The sequence below is a fragment of the Apium graveolens genome, chromosome 9 (assembly GCF_009905375.1).
Source record: "Apium graveolens cultivar Ventura chromosome 9, ASM990537v1, whole genome shotgun sequence".
NCBI lineage: Eukaryota > Viridiplantae > Streptophyta > Magnoliopsida > Apiales > Apiaceae > Apium > Apium graveolens.
The window spans coordinates 187,573,404-187,593,661 of NC_133655.1; the positions used below are offsets into that span (position 1 = coordinate 187,573,404).

Genomic DNA, 20,258 nt, shown 5'->3' on the forward strand with positions numbered 1-20,258 from the left:
AAAATAATTATTTTCATTAGCAACCATTTTCTACTGTATTATGCATTAATAAGAAATAGGCACACGGCTATACCACCAAGGTGCCCCCAGAATTGATTTGGGCTCTTAGAATTCATTTCACCCTAAGTGCTATGAACTTGGTATACACCCTAAATAAAGTATTATGTTCTAAATGCATTTTATTTCTGAAAGCCTAACGTGAATAAATGTTAAGGAAAGTTTATATCCATGTAAGGCTTGTTTCAAATGTGAAAATATTCAAGTAAAAATGGGCAACACAATATCCAGGGAAGTGTCAAGCTTGATTTCAATTCAAATTATGAAATAATGAGCAAACCAATTTTGTTCTATTGCCTGCGTCTGTGGATTATAAAAAGTTCATACCACTACAAGACGAAATTTAACATTTGTGAGCAACCATTTATTCGAAAAGCTAAAGCATAACTTATTTTAATGTTATGCTGATGCAACAAGTATATTGGAGCTTGGCCTAAGAGGCACCATTATTGCCTCCGGGTGCAGCTTCAACATCTTCCGCAACAGGGGATAGCTTCCTCTTCCGGTCATTGCCGCCTCCCGGAACAGATCCAGCTGAAGAGCCCACAATATCAGGTGTAGCCTACAGCAGAGGACAATAAGAAACACATTGTTTGTATTATATAGAAGGGTGGTTTAAGGCAGAATTTAAGCACATGATGACCTACCTGTGCTTTAGCATTCTTTTCATAAGCAATCTCTAGCTCATCTACTAGGACGAAAATTGCTGATACACCATAGTCCTGCAGCCCTTCAACCAAATTATACTTCTTCAATTTCAACTTGTAGACAAATTCCCTACCCACAAGGGCTTGCGGCTCCGGGAGCACAGAAGTATCTCCTGCATGCATTTTATTAATCAGTTTATTGGCTGAGGTGTCAAGCAAACGCTCGGCAGTAGAATTGAGCAGAACAACAGTTGTAGTCCCGGTGCGATCTTCCACCTGTAGATTAATGCAAAACCTGAAAGGAAAAGCAAATTCAATGCTGACAATTCTTAGCATGTGCAAAAATTATGTACCAAGATAACTGTGTGCAACTAACATTTGCTCGCAAATAGAAACGAAAACTCTAACCTAGAAAATCCCTCACAAACCATGGTCCACTGTAAACCATAATACCCACTTTATATGCTCAGCCTATACTTTATATGCGATAACCAAAACAAAACTCTAAAAGTTGAATCTAGCCGACTGACTAATAACACACATTTCAACCTACATGGCTAGAGGGAGGGTAACTGGCTTCTTGCAAGAATTGCACACAAAAATCCCATCCCGAAGAGTGCACCTCTTCACACATGACTTGCACGATATATAGTACCATCCAAAGCGATTATTTATGGCAGTTATGTTTGCCTTCAAGGTCACAACATCAACCTGCCACATGTTAAGGGCAAAAATGTTTGAGAAGATATGAAGTAATTTTTAAATTTTGGGGGATCTCACCCGTGGGCTGGAATATACCTTCACTGTTGGGTTCCGAAGGCATAAAACGCAGCGAATAAACGTAAATAAAACAAAAATTCGAAACCCAAAAACAGGATCCATGTATTATTATGGGCAGATTATGGAGATAACGAATCATACCTTTCAAGAGATTAACTTTTACGAACTCAACGGAGATCCTAGCTATCACGCTTTGTGTCTACCTCTCGGAGAAACACCTCTATGGTATCCACACGAGCACCTTCAAGAACGTCTCACGAACTTGACTACGGAATGGATGTACTAGCCTCCTTCTTGACGATCTGAATTGCCTCTGCCTCTCTTTGCTGCTAGGGTTTTCTTAAAAAACGTTCAAGCCTCTTTAACCTCTCATTATCTATTTATAATGACTGATTAAAAAGGCCCATAATAGCAAAGCCCAACCCTAGTAGGTATTGGATTAAATAATAAAAACGAATTTCTATTATTTAATTAATAACTAAGTCATACTTAATTATTATGGGCAAAAACATTCCTTTTAATTCGAATTTATATTATCTCAATTAAGTCTTACTTAATTATAATAAAATTCAAATAATCATCAATTAATTTAAATCCATAATTTAAATTAACTATTCCATTAAGTGCTCTATTTGTGCGACCCTATAGGCTATTATTTAATTGGCAATAATTTTATTCTCTAATAAAATTATAAACAATGAGCGGTATCTAGTAATACATCATTGTTACCCAATTAAACAATAATTAAATCGTGATTAGATAAAACCTTTCGTGATTAATGTTTTTTCGTGTAATATAATCCCTTTAACCATACATATTATAGATTAAACTCGAGGCATGTATTTAGTCATCCTCTTCAACATTTAATCTGGGTTTACTTGATGCATGAGTAGATTATTGAAACAAATCATTATTTGAGCATGGCCATGCTTTTATAATCTCACTCAATCAAGAGGCCAATAATATCTCTCCTAATTATAGGAGGGTTAAATCCTTTATCTATCATTCATATTTCTCATACGACTCATGATATACCCGATGTCCACTTTTATCATCACCCGATCAAAAATAACTTTTAATGTAGTCAAAGTATATTAATCCTCGTATAGAAATATAATGATTTCAAGTCAAAGGATCGTTACACCATTATCACTGTGAGTCTTTCTTATGACTTTATTAAACATGAAGAATCTCACTGTGGGTCTGTCCAGTACCATGTACTCTCACATGTACCTATGTATTGACTTCAGTATCCCCATACTTATAACCAATGAGATGTGGTTATCTTGTCAAACAACATACTAGTCTATCTATGTATTATTATTGTCCTATATAATAATACTCGACTAGGGACCTTTAAGAATATGATATATTATATAATCTCAAGTTCAAGTCGTGTACTTAAACTATACAATTTGTATCATGATTCTAAGGACATTTATTATGCTAACAAAATATCGCAGTAATTAAGGTCATAATAAATAAATTTATTGAATGATCAACTGACATAAAGATAAAAGAATAATGTATTGCCTCTAGGGCACCTACACTAACAATCTCCCACTTGCACTAGAGCCAATCACCCATATATCTAATACCCATGGAACTAGTGTGACCATCGTGCTTCTGCTGCGACAAGCCTTTGGTCAGTGGGTCTGCAATGTTATCATTTGTGTGCACTTTACATATGTGTATATCACCCCTTTCATTAATCTCTCGAATAAGGTGAAATCTCCTGAGTATATGTTTAGCCCGGGAGTGTGATCTAGGTTCTTTAGCCTGTGCAATGGCTCCATTATTATCGCAGTATAGATCAATGGGATCTGCGATCGATGGAACCACTCCCAAAACAGAAATGAACTTTCGAATCCAAACGGCCTCCTTAGCTGCTTCACAAGCTGCAATGTACTCAGCCTCCATTGTAGAATCAGCTACTGTTTCTTGCTTTGAACTCTTCCAGCTTACAGCACCTCCGTTTAGACAAAACACAAAACCAGACTGTGATACAGTATCATCTCTGTCTGTTTGGAAACTTGCATCGGTGTAACCTTTTACAACGAGTTTCTCTTCTCCTCCATACACCAAGAATGAATCTTTAGTTCTTTTCAGGTACTTAAGAATATTCTTAACTGCCGTCCAGTGACCTTCACCCGGATTAGACTGGTATCTGCTCGTCATGCTCAAAGCATACGAGACATCTGGGCGAGTACATACCATTGCATACATGATAGATCCAATTGCTGAAGCATATGGAACTTTATTCATGTGGTCCTTCTCATCTAATGATTTCGGACATTGGTCCTTAGAGATCGTTATCCCTTGAGACACAGGGACATATCCCCTTTTTGCATTTTACATTCCAAAACGATGCAAAACCTTATCAATGTATGTGCTCTGACTTAGACCGATCATCCTTCTAGATCTTTCTCTATAGATCCTCATTCCTAGAATGTAGGATGCCTCTCCTAAGTCTTTAATGGAGAAATTGCTCCCTAACCACGTCTTAACAGCCTTTAGAGAAGGTATGTCATTCCCCATTAGTAGTATATCATCAACATATAGTACTATGAATGCCACATAGCTCCCATTAACCTTCTTGTAAACACACGGTTCATCTTCGTTTTGAACAAAGCCATACTCTATGACTATTTCATCAAAACGGATATTCCATCTCCTAGAGGATTGCTTCAATCCATAAATGGATTGACGCAATTTACATACCTTGCCAGCATTCCTTGGATCGACAAAACCCTCAGGTTGTGTCATGTACACATCCTCTTCAAGGCTTCCATTAAGGAAGGCTGTTTTGACATCCATTTGCCAGATTTCATAATCATGGAATGCTGCAATGGCAAGTAAAATCCTTATAGACTTGACCATAGCCACTGGTGAGAAAGTTTCATCATAGTCAATACCATGAATTTGTTTGAAACCTTTTGCAACCAGCCTAGCTTTATAGGTCTGAACATTTCCATCCATGCCCTTTTTCTTCTTAAAAACCCATTTGCACCCTATGGGTTTTACCCCTTCAGGTGGATCAACCAAAGTCCATACTTGGTTTTCGTACATGGAATCTATCTCGGATTTCATGGCTTCAAGCCATCTCTTAGAGTCTGGACTGTTCATAGCATCTTGGTATGTGAGAGGCTCATCTTCATCTATGAGCATCAAATCACCACACTGAGTCATGAGAAATCCATATCTCTCTGGCTCATGGCGAAATCTACCAGATCTACGAACAACCTGTGTTTGTTGAGCATTATCATTATTCTGCTCTTGTTCCACTTCAGGTTCAATGCTATTTTGCGGTTCTCGATCTTCATCGAGATCTATAGTTCTCCCACTGTTTCTTTTGGAAACAAAATCTCTTTCCATGAAGACAGCATCTCGAGCAATAAACACTTTCTGCTCAGAAGGACTATAAAAATAATACGCCTTTGTTTCATTAGGGTATCCTACAAAAATGCACTCTTCGGATTTAGGTCCAAGCTTGTCAGATTCTTGACGTTTCACAAATGCCTTACATCCCCAAACTTTCATAAAGTTCATGCCTGACCGTTTCTCTTTCCATATCTCATATGGAGTCTTTTGAACCTTCTTAGTAGGAACACGGTTAAGTGTGAAAGCCGCTGTTTCTAGAGCGTAACCCCAGAAACTAATTGGAAGATCTGCATGACTCATCATCGATCGCACCATGTCCAACAAGGTGCGATTTCTCCTCTCTGAAACTCCATTCCATTGAGGTGTTCCTGGCGGAGTGAGTTGCGATACAATACCACACTCTTTCAAATACTCTCTAAATTCGGTGCTTAAGTATTCACCCCCACGATCGGATCGTAAGATCTTAATACTTGCATCTCCGCCAATTTGCTTCTCTACTTCAACCTTGTATTCTTTAAATTTTTCAAAAGAATCGGATTTGTTCTTCATAAGATATACATATCCATATCTACTGAAATCATCAGTAAATGTTATGAAGTAGTAGTAGCCTCCTCTAGCCATTACACGCATTGGGCCACATACATCACTATGTATTAGCTCCAGACGTTTAGTGGCCCTTTGACCCTTACCAGTGAAAGGGGCTTTAGTCATCTTACCAAGCAAACAAGATTCGCATTCTTGGTATGATTCAAAATCAAACTTATCCAAGTATCCATCCTTATGTAATTTGGATATGCGTTTCTCATTTATGTGGCCTAGACGACAATGCCAGAGGTATGTTTGATTTGAGTCATTTATTTTAAGTCGTTTGTTTTCTATATTACAGACAGGGTTATCTAAATCAAGAACATATAAACCATTAAATAAACGTGCAACACCATAGGTTAAATCATTCAAAGCAAAAGAGCAACTGTTGTTCTTTATTGTAAACGAAAAACCTTTCTTGTCCAAACAAGAAACAGAAATAATGTTTCTGCGAATCGCAGGCACGTAAAAACAGTCTTCTAGTTCTAAAACAAGCCCAGAGGGCATAGATAAATAATAAGTCCCTACAGCTAAAGCAGCAACTTTTGCTCCATTGCCTACTCTTAGGTCCACTTCTCCCTTAGCCAGAGTTCTACTTCTCTGCAGGCCCTGCACATTTATACAAATGTGAGAAGCACATCCAGTATCAAATACCCAGGATGTAGAAATAGACAAATTGACTTCTATAACATAAATACCTGATCCAGAAATCTGAACTGCTTTCTTTTTCTTCAGATCCTCCAAGTAAATTGGACAGTTTCTCTTCCAGTGACCATCTTTCTTACAGTAGTGACATTCACCCTTGGCCACACCACCTTTAGGCTTTAAAGCCTGTTTGGGACCTGACTTTGGCTTGGTTGTAGAATCAGATCCAATCTTCTTCTTACCCTTCCATTTTCCCTTCCCTTTGGCCTTACCTTTATTTCCCACCATCAGTATGGGAGCAGGTTCAGCTGTCTTCATGTTGGTCTCATATGTTCTCAACATATGCAACAATTCAGTAGGTGTTTTGTCAAATTCATTCATATTGTAGTTCACAACAAACTGAGTGAATTTGTTGTTCAAAGAATTCATGATTAGGTCAATACCAGTTTCCGGACCAATCGGGAAACCCAAAGTTTCAAGGTACTCAATGTAACCAATCATCTTCAGAACATGTGGGCCAACTGGTTCACTCGCCCCTTGTTTGCAATTAAAAAGTGACTTACTCGTGTTGAACCTTTCTTGACGAGTTTGGCTTGCAAACATGCTTTGCAAGTGCTCATTGATAGTATATGCATCCATATGCACATGTTGTCTTTGAAGCTCAGCACTCATAGTTGCCAACATAAGACATGCAACATCATTTGCATCATTCTCATCCTTTGTGCGTGCTGCTCGTTCATCAGCAGTAGCACCCTCAGGAAGGGGGCCTGGAGGAGGAATATCAATGACATGAAGCTTGCGCTCCTGCCTGAGGACAATCCTCAAATTCCTCTGCCAGTCTAGGAAGTTGTTTCCTCCTGTCAGCTTGTCCTTCTCAAGGACTGAACGTACGGATAGTGTGTTTGTGTTGTTTGCCATTACTCAGTATCTACAATAATAAAAGCGCAAAATAAACATTAGATTGTCTGAGTTAAAATTTTATGTTCATATGATTATGATATATTCGTAATATATCTCCCACTATTTTTTTTATCAAATTAATAGCCCTAACTATTAATTCGGAAAGTATATCCCATAAATCTTTCTAGTGAGCCAAGATCCATATTTCGTCATGTTCTAAGTCAACCACTGGTATCCTTAAAACATGATTATTTAGGTAGACAACAGTTGTCAATTATATCATATATAATTCTTGGATAATTTGGTGAACAATAATTGATCTTATCTATCTAATAGATTTTTAACCAAACTCTATGCTTCTAAGTTCATAATAGTTGAATATAACCGTTTATATTCACCTTATTATGATGACTCAGTTAAGTTAGACCCAATGATACAACGTCCGAATATAACCGTTTATATTCGTCGCATTTCACCATGATAGATAGGAGTCCCCTGCCACTGACAGCCCTTCCCCTTATCGATCTAGGATTTAATGAGTGTTCATTCATTGGAAAGCATCTGATTAAAACTTAATATTTTTACTTAGGGATTTTAATTTAGAACGATCATGATCCCATCATAAAGAGATTCCCAATTTTTCCTTGAATAAAATACTTCAAATCAATACTCGTCAATGGTTTGATTTCCAGGTAGTGGAGGAGTCACATCGGTCTCGCTTAAAACCCACAGCCTTACAAGTTCTATGAACCCGTTGTTGACAAAATCGCCCCATGTCAGAAATAAAGAAAATTCGTATTTTATTCCGTGTTTCATAAACACGAGAATCTCATGATCGTTTGTTAATTTTAAATCTTGAGTCGTTACAGATTTTATCTTGTTTAAAGGCATGGCATGGGTGATGTATCTAATACATACATACATCATTAATCTAATTAAAACATGCATTTTTCTACTCTACACATACTATTTATACATCATATGAAAAGTACGTAAAGTAAACGTGCAATAGTTATGGCCCAATCCTATGTGATCTTTTCAGGCTAATGAAAAGATCAAGGTCAATCTATGGTGTAAAAATAACTATTACATATGTCTTCTCTATTGCTTCCATTGTCTCCTTGGCCTCCATAGGATGCCTCCTCTTTCCCTTGTCCTTCTAGGATGTTACATTAAGAATTATACTAATGAACTTACAAAAGAACTCGAGTTACATTCGAGATAAAACAACTACAAATAGAAAACGACATGCAAGTCGTATTTATTACAAACCAAAAGAATAAACCATTACAACTAAGGTCTTAAGGCCATAACTATGCACCATGCTCAGTAACCATTAAAGAACATGATAGATCATATAAAGATGACATACTATTTATCACTTATCATGATCCAATCAAGAATAATAAATAAGTAAAGCATATGTCATAAGCACAAATTAAAAACGAAACCCTAACCACGCGGTTCGACCTCCGCGGTGAGGTCGCTGGGGGGGTTCGGGGGGGCAGCGAGCCCCCCGATGGCGGAAATTTTTGCAAAATCAAGTATCAGAATACTAGAAAAACATGTATCAGAATACTATTCCAGAAGCATGTATCAGTATACACACGATCCATATCCCAGTTACCAAAAACGTGTATCAGTATACATATTTTAAGAGATCGCATACATATGAGTTATGGCAGATCTTAAACATACTAGTATCATCATATAGATCATTAACAGATTCATCATATCATTCATATAACATAACTGTTATCATGGCAGACTCATATAACATAACTGTTATCATGGCAGACTCATCACACATGCATACTTGTAAAAATACAGTAAACACGTAACCAAATCAGCCCCTTATACACGTAGCTCTGATGCCATTGTTGGGTTCCGAAGGCATAAAACGCAGCGGATAAACGTAAATAAAACAAAAATTCGAAACCCAAAAACAGGATCCATGTATTATTATGGGCAGATTATGGAGATAACGAATCATACCTTTCAAGAGATTAACTTTTACGAACTCAACGGAGATCCTAGCTATCACGCTTTGTGTCTACCTCTCGGAGAAACACCTCTATGGTATCCACACGAGCACCTTCAAGAACGTCTCACGAACTTGACTACGGAATGGATGTACTAGCCTCCTTCTTGACGATCTGAATTGCCTCTGCCTCTCTTTGCTGCTAGGGTTTTCTTAAAAAACGTTCAAGCCTCTTTAACCTCTCATTATCTATTTATAATGACTGATTAAAAAGGCCCATAATAGCAAAGCCCAACCCTAGTAGGTATTGGATTAAATAATAAAAACGAATTTCTATTATTTAATTAATAACTAAGTCATACTTAATTATTATGGGCAAAAACATTCCTTTTAATTCGAATTTATATTATCTCAATTAAGTCTTACTTAATTATAATAAAATTCAAATAATCATCAATTAATTTAAATCCATAATTTAAATTAACTATTCCATTAAGTGCTCTATTTGTGCGACCCTATAGGCTATTATTTAATTGGCAATAATTTTATTCTCTAATAAAATTATAAACAATGAGCGGTATCTAGTAATACATCATTGTTACCCAATTAAACAATAATTAAATCGTGATTAGATAAAACCTTTCGTGATTAATGTTTTTTCGTGTAATATAATCCCTTTAACCATACATATTATAGATTAAACTCGAGGCATGTATTTAGTCATCCTCTTCAACATTTAATCTGGGTTTACTTGATGCATGAGTAGATTATTGAAACAAATCATTATTTGAGCATGGCCATGCTTTTATAATCTCACTCAATCAAGAGGCCAATAATATCTCTCCTAATTATAGGAGGGTTAAATCCTTTATCTATCATTCATATTTCTCATACGACTCATGATATACCCGATGTCCACTTTTATCATCACCCGATCAAAAGTAACTTTTAATGTAGTCAAAGTATATTAATCCTCGTATAGAAATATAATGATTTCAAGTCAAAGGATCGTTACACCATTATCACTGTGAGTCTTTCTTATGACTTTATTAAACATGAAGAATCTCACTGTGGGTCTGTCCAGTACCATGTACTCTCACATGTACCTATGTATTGACTTCAGTATCCCCATACTTATAACCAATGAGATGTGGTTATCTTGTCAAACAACATACTAGTCTATCTATGTATTATTATTGTCCTATATAATAATACTCGACTAGGGACCTTTAAGAATATGATATATTATATAATCTCAAGTTCAAGTCGTGTACTTAAACTATACAATTTGTATCATGATTCTAAGGACATTTATTATGCTAACAAAATATCGCAGTAATTAAGGTCATAATAAATAAATTTATTGAATGATCAACTGACATAAAGATAAAAGAATAATGTATTGCCTCTAGGGCACCTACACTAACATTCACTTCACCATCACATGTAGCCCTAACCAGGGATTCCACGGTCATCCTATTAACAAACATCGCTTCTTCGGGAGGTAGCCTGGCAGAAGCGGAACCTTCTATAGCCACCACCCTTGGCGGCAAGGCTGAGAACCTCTCCCTTATAGAAGAGACATGTTCCACATCTGGGTTAGCATAAATTTTGCTAGCGCTAGTTGTAGCAAAAGTCAGAGCACCTACATGACATAGTTGGTAATTATAGTTATTGCAGAACTATCTAAAAATGTCATATAAAATATTAAAAGAAATATTGTTTATGACTTGAAGATGTTTTTTTACTACGAAGGAGCATAACACTAACGTTGAAAGGTCTTCACTGTAACAGATGAGACAACAATATCGTAGGGTGCGCTTTCTCCAATATATAGTGTGGGGTCAAACATCTCGCCCAGTTTCCCCCACAAAGTGACCGTGCTAGTGATAGAGCTAATGTAATAGTAAGGAGTTAAACATGGCAGCATGAATATATTGTCAAATAACCAAACCAAAATTTCAGTCAGTAATTCCCACTTACTAATCTGAAAAAATTTTAATATCCCTTTTTTTGTAGCCAGCCCCGACAACCTCAACTTCGCCATAACCACAGAAGCAGCCCACAATATCTTCAATAAGAAAAAGGTTTCAATGTCATTCAAAGTTTGGGAAAAACAAAAAAGGTTTTACAAATGATATCAACCATCAAGTGGTTGAACAATTAGCTATTTGAAGCTTAAATGACACCAGCACAACCATTTATAAATATTAGAAGGAAAATTAACATATACGAACTTAGGCTTATAACAAATGAAAAAGTATAATCACCATATAGGGGTAACCCCCAAAAACGAAAAAGCATATGGAAACTATATATGAACAAAAAAACATAAAAGCATTACAAATTAAACTTATAACAACACTTGACCAAACACTCTAAAATGAAGAAGCATATATAAACAAATTAACATAAACGAACAAAAAAGGAGAACAGGAGTATAAATTAGATCAACAACAATAATTGATAATCAAGAATGGATGGGATATTAAATATACAAAACCTCTGCAGTTATTTGTATATCAGGGAATAAGGCTAAAATAAGCAAACAGTGGTTCATCAACTTCAATTTCACTGTATATATGAAACATAACCAACTTAAATTGAACCACTCCAAGTAACATTTATATAAGTGGATTGTAAGATTACAAGCCTAAATACCAGGCTATATAATTTGATCTTATAGAGCATGCCTTAAGATTAAGTACCAACAAATTAATATATTAACAATAAGCAAAAGGTTTCTACTTCGCCATAACCACAGAAGCAGCCCACAATATCTGCAATAAGAAAAAGGTTTCAATTCCATTCAAAGTTTGAGTAATTGATGCCTGGGAAAACTAAGAAAATGCCAGCTAAAACAAAAAAGGTTTTACAAATGATATCAGCCATCAAGTGGCTGAACAATTAGCTATTTTCAAGCTTAAATGACACCAGCATAACCATTTATAAATATGAGAAGGAAGGGTCTATTATACCCCACATAATCAAGAAAGGATGGGATATATATTAAATATACAAAACCTCTGCAATTATTTATATATCAGGGAAAAAGGCTAAAATAAGCAAATAGTGGTTCATCAACTTCAATTTTAGTGTATATATGAAACATAACCAACTTAAATTTGAACCACACCAAATAACATTTATATAAGTGGCTTGTAAGATTGCAAGCCTAAATACCAGGCAACATAATTTGATCATATATAGCATGCCTTAAGATTAAGTACCAACAAATCACAATATTAACAATAAGTAAAAGGTTTTAATTCCATTACAGTTAAATCGAACTACACCATGTAATATCTATATAATTTTATATTGTTCTTATACTACTCAGGTCTGAGAGGAGTTATTATAATATTTATGTCGGTAACCACTCTTTTATCTCAAACCATGATAGCACAAAACTAATTAATTTTTCAGCAAATCTAACTTCAATCCAGAGTTAAAACAAAAATAGAAGCTTATTCCAAGAGATTTACCCGAGAGAGTGGTCACGTCGTCAGCGCGTTCTTGAAGCTTGGGCAAATTAACAAACTGAAAGCCGAACCTGGGGATGCTAATAACACCCTCGTCTAGCTGGACAATCTCGGTTGTTGGCAGGAAAAACAGCTTTTGATTGCTAGCCAGGGGCCTGTATTGTAAGGTATTCACCGCAATTTTGACATTTCTGAGGCTGTAGACCAGGCCCTCGCTCACACGGTGCTTGAACCGAGACACCAAATGCTTACGGATAGCAGCATGCATAAGATTCTCCTATAATCAAAAGGGAAGCTGATGTAACAAATAAAAGATCAAAAGTATGAGGCTAGTGAAAGAAATTAACACCTTTTCATCGACCAATATCATATCCACGCTAAGCAAACTGTTATCTTTTGTGTTGACAGCATCCCATAGCCTGCAAACACGAACTCTAATCAACCAGTCCTCCGCATCACCCTCAATGTTGGAAAGGTAAGAAAACTCCATAACTACATCAGTTGAGAGCATAGCTAACGTTACCACAAAGATCATCAATTACAAGGATGAAATGAAATTAACCATTAACCATATAAAATAAAGTATAAAGTAGCCGAGCACAAAATTAGGCTTATAACAAATGACAAAGTATAATCACCATACTCCATAACTACATCAGTTCAGAGCATAGCTAATGTTACCACAAAGATTATCAATTACAAGGATGTTAACCATTAACCATACAAAATAAAGTATAAAGTAGTCGAGCGCAAAATTAGGCTTGTAACAAATGACAAAGTATAATCACCATACAGGGGAAACCCTTAAAAATGATAAAGCATATGACAAAAATTTATGTCAAATTATATATGAACTAAAAAGTAGGAAAGATAAAACCTACCAACACTTGATCAGACACTCAAAAATGAAGAAGCGTATAAAAAAAATTAACATATACGAACTTAGGCTTATAACAAATGAAAAAGTATAATCACCATATAGGTATAAAGTAGTCGAGCGCAAAATTAGGCTTGTAACAAATGACAAAGTATAATCACCATACACGGGTAACCCTTAAAAATGAAAAAGCATATGACAACAATTTATGTCAAACTATATATGAACTAAAAAGTAGGAAAGATTAAACCTATACCAACACTTGATTAGACACTCAAAATGAAGAAGCATATAAAAAAAATTAACATATGCGAACTTAGGCTTATAACAAATGAAAAAGTATAATCACCATATATGGGTAACCCCCAAAAACGAAAAAGCATATGTAAACTATATATGAACAGATTAACAAAAAAGCAGCACAAATTAAACCTATAACAACACCTGACCAAACACTATAAAATGAAGAAGCATATATAAACAAATTAACATATACCAACAAGAAAAAGGAGAATAGGAGTATAAATTAGACCAACAACAATAATTGATAAATCAGAATAGGAGCACAAATTAGAGCTATAAAAAGCATATATGAACAAATTAGCATATATAAACATATAAGGAGAATGGCAATATAAATTAGACCGCTAACATCAATTAACTGATAAATGAACAACATCATCAATTAGATTAGATTCACAAACAAATAAACAACAATAAGAATAAAAATAGATGAAGTAATAATCAAAATATTACCTCTGTGATAAACCTATCCCGTGAAATAACCCAGTGAAGACCAAACACTAGCATGGCGACACCATTTATATACCGACCCGCGGGCAAATGCGGGCAAATGAAGAGTTGTAACTGGAGATAGCTTTTAATTCCGGGAGGCAGGAAGGTGTATGTATTATTGCTCTACCTAGTTTTGACTCATAATATGATTGCAATATGATGTCTAGAGTCAATGTTCCACTAAATATGATACTCTTATGACAAAGATAATAGCATAAAAAAATAAAATGATGATCTTGAATTTTCAGTTGTCAAAATTACGATAATTTATTCAATACAATAGAAATACCCACTAAATATGATAATCTTATGACAGAGATAATAACACAAAAATATGAAAATGATTGATCTCGATTTTTTAACAAAAAAAAATACGATGATTTATTCCATATAGTAGAAATACATATAAAATGGTTATTCAAATGACTTAGCAAAAAGAAATAAAATTTCATAAGATTAAATATGTAAGGGTAACGAGAAGTTATAGATGTCTCTATAGATGTCTCATAATTGTAGATTGTATAAACCATAATTAGCAAAATAAAACAAAGTAGTATAAAACTATAATGAATTAGTTATGTATTTGCCGGAAATATACTTGGAAAGCATCAAAACCACTTTAGCACCGTCAATGTCCTCAAGTATTTAAGTCGTTGGGGACAAATTTATCACAAATTCACAATAAACAGACCTCATCTCCATATTTCTATAATCGATCTTTCAAATCCATATTTAGCTACTAATCTAATATATGTAGCATCTGAAAAATAAAATAATTAAATGAGCACCTGAAAACTAAGATTGACAATTATATAAAATAAATTGTTAGTTGTCAGAACATGCTTCTAAATACATATTACATTATGTGCAACTAATTCATGGCCAAAAGGATAAAATAAATAACAGTGCAAGATGATATCTTATAACTTAACTATAACAAATTATGCGAACTTTATAGTATGTCAACTACAACAAATTATGTGAACCTGATATTATGTGATATTATGTGATGAAGAGGCGAGGTTGGGCAGAGCCTAGTAACATTTGCTTGCTTTTATACTATTGGAAATACGTTACTAGGAGGCAAAAAGTTTGGAGTTACAAATAGAAATCAACATGTCTTAACATGTCTTTTGAATTTCTCTGGTTATTAAATGCGTAGTTACTTTTTCTTCCTATATTTTACCTATTATTTCTGGGGTAGCCTTAGAAATCAGGAAAAGCAAAATGATGAGTCAGAAGCATGCCACGTCATATATATTATTTCTCAATAATATATATGTGTTTGATCTGCAAAGTGCGGAATGAAAGAATTATATAAATCAAAACACAAGTAATAAAAACACAAGTCTTTAAAACTTTCTGGTGGATTTGAATATATCCACCAGATATATATATATATATATATATATATATATCAAGAGAACCCTGTGAGGTTTGAATAGCTCACAGCTTCTTTACAAGTGAACAAACAAACTACAGAGAAATTCTACAGAATATAGCTTACAAATGTTTCTCTGCTAAGAATGTGTTTACTTAGATGTTTGTTAGTCAGTTTGTTCTACTAGCTACACTTGGTTTATATATTACCAAGTTTACATGATAATAAGACAGGATAATAAAACAAAACCTATCAAGTCTAATACCATACTGCTTCACTACTCTATTCTACCATCTTTGAATATCTTCAAAATAGCATGGAAATAGTAATACTTCTTTGTTCTCAAAACCCTACTAAACAGGCTACCACATTCCTTTTTGCAAACACCCAACGCATGTGACTGTGTTGTCACTGTCAACAGATATTTGAATGGATCATTCGTCGGGTACATACTTGTTATCCGTCGGGTAGCCTTATTAATCATCCGTCGGGTAGCTTTGTTGATCATCTGCCGGGTAGCCATTTATCACTTGACTCCATTTCATTTGTGCAGAATTACAAGACATCTTATATTTACATTTAATCAACCTATTTTGCACATATATTAGCAGTCTACATGATTCATGAGCTACTACAGAATCTTACAAGTTGTTTGCAGAAATGTGCTACATGACTTATTATTACATAAGCTACTCACCCGATGGATATCAATTAGTCATCCGTCGGGACTATATTGAATCATCCGTCGGGACTATAATTGATCATCCGTCGGGTGCTACAAAATTCACTAAGTTAAATCTACTAAGGTGTTTTGTTTAGTTTATCATCAAGTACACAACATATTCCTAACACCTTTATATAAATATAAGATTCTCGTCAAGAGATAAATATGAGATTTTTTATTTTCAGTAAAATAACGGATTTGCCCCTATTATAGGTGAAAACTGTTATTTGTAGGAATTGAATCACAGTCTACCAATAGTTCTCACACTATAATACCAATATACTACTATGTCTTTTATATTTTTAATCAAACACTTAATATACGAGTGTCGCTAAAAAGTAAAATTTTCATTTTCTATTGTAATTCCTAAAATAACACTTTTTGCCTTGTTTTTTTATATATTGATTTAATTATCTATATATGTCTAAACAATTAAAGTTGCAATTAAGATAATAATTTTAATCAATATTTAACATATAAAGAATGCCATTATATGAAAAATATAAATAGATTAAGACATAACATATATCCAATAAATAAATTTAGTGGGTATTTCTATTGTATTGAATCATATTTTTATGCTATTATTTTTGTCATAAGAGTATCATATTTAGTGGATCATTGACTCTGGACATCATATTGCAATCATATTATGAGTCAAAATTTAACATACATGTCTCTTAATGGCCATGCAAAACCTATATGATAAATTATACTACGTATAAAATTTGATAACATAAAAATTTAGGCTACAGAAATGAGCAGAAGATTTTTAGAGGTTAGTCAAAGGACAATGCCTTATATCTCTGTCTAATCAGCTATTTATAATTTTCTTGAACAAATTTAAATACAATAATATTTATAATCAATGTTCTAAATGACTTCTATTTTTTTCCGGAAAAAAAATAACCATTCTAATTAAAAGTTAAAAAAAATAATAAACATACCAGCTACACTGTGAGTTTCTTAAATTATTGCCCCCCACTTAAGCTGTGATGGAATGCAGCAATATCGCTTCCAGGATAAAATATCAACAGATCAATCTAGCCACAGAACCAACAATGATCAATGGCGACTCGCACCTCAGTTTGCCAAAAAACCTATGCAACTCATATATGTTTGCGAGGTAGGCACCGAGACTTGTGTCATTTTAATCTCAAGTATACCTCTCAATATATAGGCATCTCAAGTTGCTCTTCTTCTATTTTACTCGATGTGGTACACCAAGTAACAAAATAGAAAAAGTGAACAAAATGGGGTTTCCTTATTATTTATATTATATCCTGATTAATTAATATTAATATTATAAATTATATTTAGAGTATGATTAAAATAATCCTTACTCAATATATTTTATATTAATAATTAAATAATCAATATAAATAATTAAACTTGTAATAGAAAAGAAAAATATAAGAGTTCCCACTAGCACTAGGCCACACAAGCATTCCACTTATGCTAGTAGTTGTAAACAACACTAACACAAGATGCTATATAAACTCAATTTCTTTCTTTTACAATACCAATGTGGGACAAAATCCCCATAACCCATTTTAAACAAGCAACTTTGTCACAATATATTCATGGATTCCACTAAGAAAATGTCTTAAATCCAATATGAAAGTTTAAGTCCTCATGTCAAGTAACAACCTCCAAGTGTTAGTTTCCGGAAATCATATCAAGAACATATATAAAATATGACTCAAACTTTCCATTTTCTAACAATCCCCCACAAATCCATAATTAAATTGCATACCAGATTTTATCATGACTTGCTTTTCAGAGTCGGTACCCTCCTGGGTTTGAACCCTCCTAAGTCCTCTACTTCGATGGCTACTGGATACAGATGGAATGTTTCACCTTGAATCTTTATCCGTTGGGTGTAACCACACTCCATAGATGACGAAAAGTCAAAGGCTATGGTGCCAATCTACGGCTTTGAGACGTTAATGGTCATGTCTCGATCCTGTTCGTCGAATATTTCGAGGAATAACCCTTTCCTCTAATTGCGACCACATAATTACATTCGCTTAGCTGGGCATCTCCAGAGATGTACTGCTATCATCTCGTCAAATGACTTGACCCCATTCAGAGTTCAAATAACTCTTGCTAACTAGCAGTTCAAGTACCTCTTAAGGTTTATAGGGGATAGACTCAGATACATAAGTATCTAAATATATATGATAGAGGTACTACCAATTCATCCTTACAACTTGTTATTACCACATTGAATACACTTCGAGGGATCTCCTCTCAGATGTATTGGGTTCCCGCCGTTGATGAATTATGATGGGTTAGCAGTCTCATCCCCAACCTCGACTTAAGGACTATAGCATGCTCAATCCCTTTAGTCAGCGGATCAGCTATATTATCCTGAGTTCCTATGAACTCTATAGCAATAATCCTATCAGACACAAGACCCCTTATAGACTTTAGTCTAACTTGGATGTGTCTCTTTGTTTTAGCATTATACTTTACACTTCTGACTTTGTCGATAGTTGTACGGCTATCACAATGAACAGAAATGGCAGGAAGCGGCTTGCTTACTACAGGTAACATACTCATGAGTCCATGTAACCATTCAGCCTCCGTCCCCGTGGCATCAAGTGCACACAACTCAGCCTCAAAAGTAGACCAGGTAATCAAAGTCTGTCTAGAAGACTTTCAGGACACTGCTCCACCCGCAAGGGTAAACACATATCCAGTCACTCCATTGGAACCATATTTCTTAGCTATCCAACTTGCATCACTGTACCCCCGGAAATCTCCGGTAATGCAAGCCAAGGGAAATAGTTCCCTTCAGATATCTAAGAACTCTATCCAGTGCCTCCCAATGAGTCTTGTTTGGATAGCTTGTATATCTAGCCAACTTAGACACAGAATAAGAAATATCTGGCCTAGTCACATTAGCAAGATATTGCAAACTCCCAATAATCTAAGAATACCTTAACTGAGACACAGGAACTCCTGAACTATTCTTGACTAAGGCAACTTTTGAATCATATGGTGTACTGGCGATTCTACAATTTGAATAACCATACTTCTCACATATATATTTCTCTATATAATGAGACCGTGACAAAGTTATTCCATCAGTTAACTGAGTCAACCTGATCCCAAGAATCACACTAGCTTCACCCATATCCTTCATCTCAAATTACATCTTCAAGAAACTCTTTGTCTCGTTAATAATCTCAATATTGGTTCCAAACAACAAGATATAATCTACATACAAGCACACGATCACACAATCATTACCTCTAACCTTATAGTAGACACACTTGTCACTTTCATTAACTAAAAAATTCGAAGTCTAAAATAGTTTCATCAAACTTTTTATGCCAGTCTATAGGTGCTTGTTTAAGGTCATAGATGGACTTGACTAGTCTACATACTTTCCTCTCATTACCAGAAGCAACAAATCCCTCAGGCTGATCCATATAAATCTCTTCTTCAAGGTCACCATGAAGAAAAGCTCTCTTTACATCCATTTGATGGATGATAAGACCATGTACAGAAGCCAATGCAATAAGCATTCTGATTGTTGTCATTTGGGCAACTGGAGAATATGTATCAAAATAATCAATGCCTTCCCTTTGCCTAAAGCCCTTAGCAACTAGCCTAGCCTTGTACTTATTTATTGAGCCATCAGGGTTTAGCTTCCTCTTGAAGATCCTTTTACATCCAATAGTAGAACACCTTGGAGGGAGATCAACTAACTCCCATGTTCCGTTTGAAATAATTGAGTCAATTTCACTCTTTACCGCGCCTTTCCAATGCCTTGACTCCGAAGAATCCTTGGCTTGACGGAAAGTTAAAGGCTCATCCTCGACATTGTAAGTGATAAAGTCACTTCTAAAGTCCTTGACTACCTTTGCACGGTTACTCCTTCTAGGTTCCTCTACTTTGTTAGGAGTAGAGCTACTACCAGGATCCACCCCCACATTTGTCATCTTTTCCACATGATCAGGAATATAACTTGATGTGTGAGTGGGATCATCCTCAGAACTACCCAAAGATATA

The 20,258-nt window shown here is 35.0% G+C and overlaps 1 protein-coding gene across 1 annotated transcript; it reads right to left on the minus strand.

The window, feature by feature from the left end:
• Nucleotides 1-367: 367 nt before the first annotated feature.
• Nucleotides 368-12,729, minus strand: LOC141682798 (replication protein A 70 kDa DNA-binding subunit B-like). Its single transcript, XM_074487493.1, has 7 exons — nt 12,462-12,729; nt 10,960-11,047; nt 10,747-10,871; nt 10,404-10,621; nt 1,258-1,415; nt 705-999; nt 368-619 (listed from the first exon to the last, which is right to left on the minus strand). The coding sequence occupies exons 1-7, from the start codon at nt 12,724-12,726 to the stop codon at nt 491-493; spliced, it is 1,278 nt and encodes a 425-aa protein (XP_074343594.1). The 5' UTR covers nt 12,727-12,729; the 3' UTR covers nt 368-490.
• Nucleotides 12,730-20,258: the final 7,529 nt, after the last annotated feature.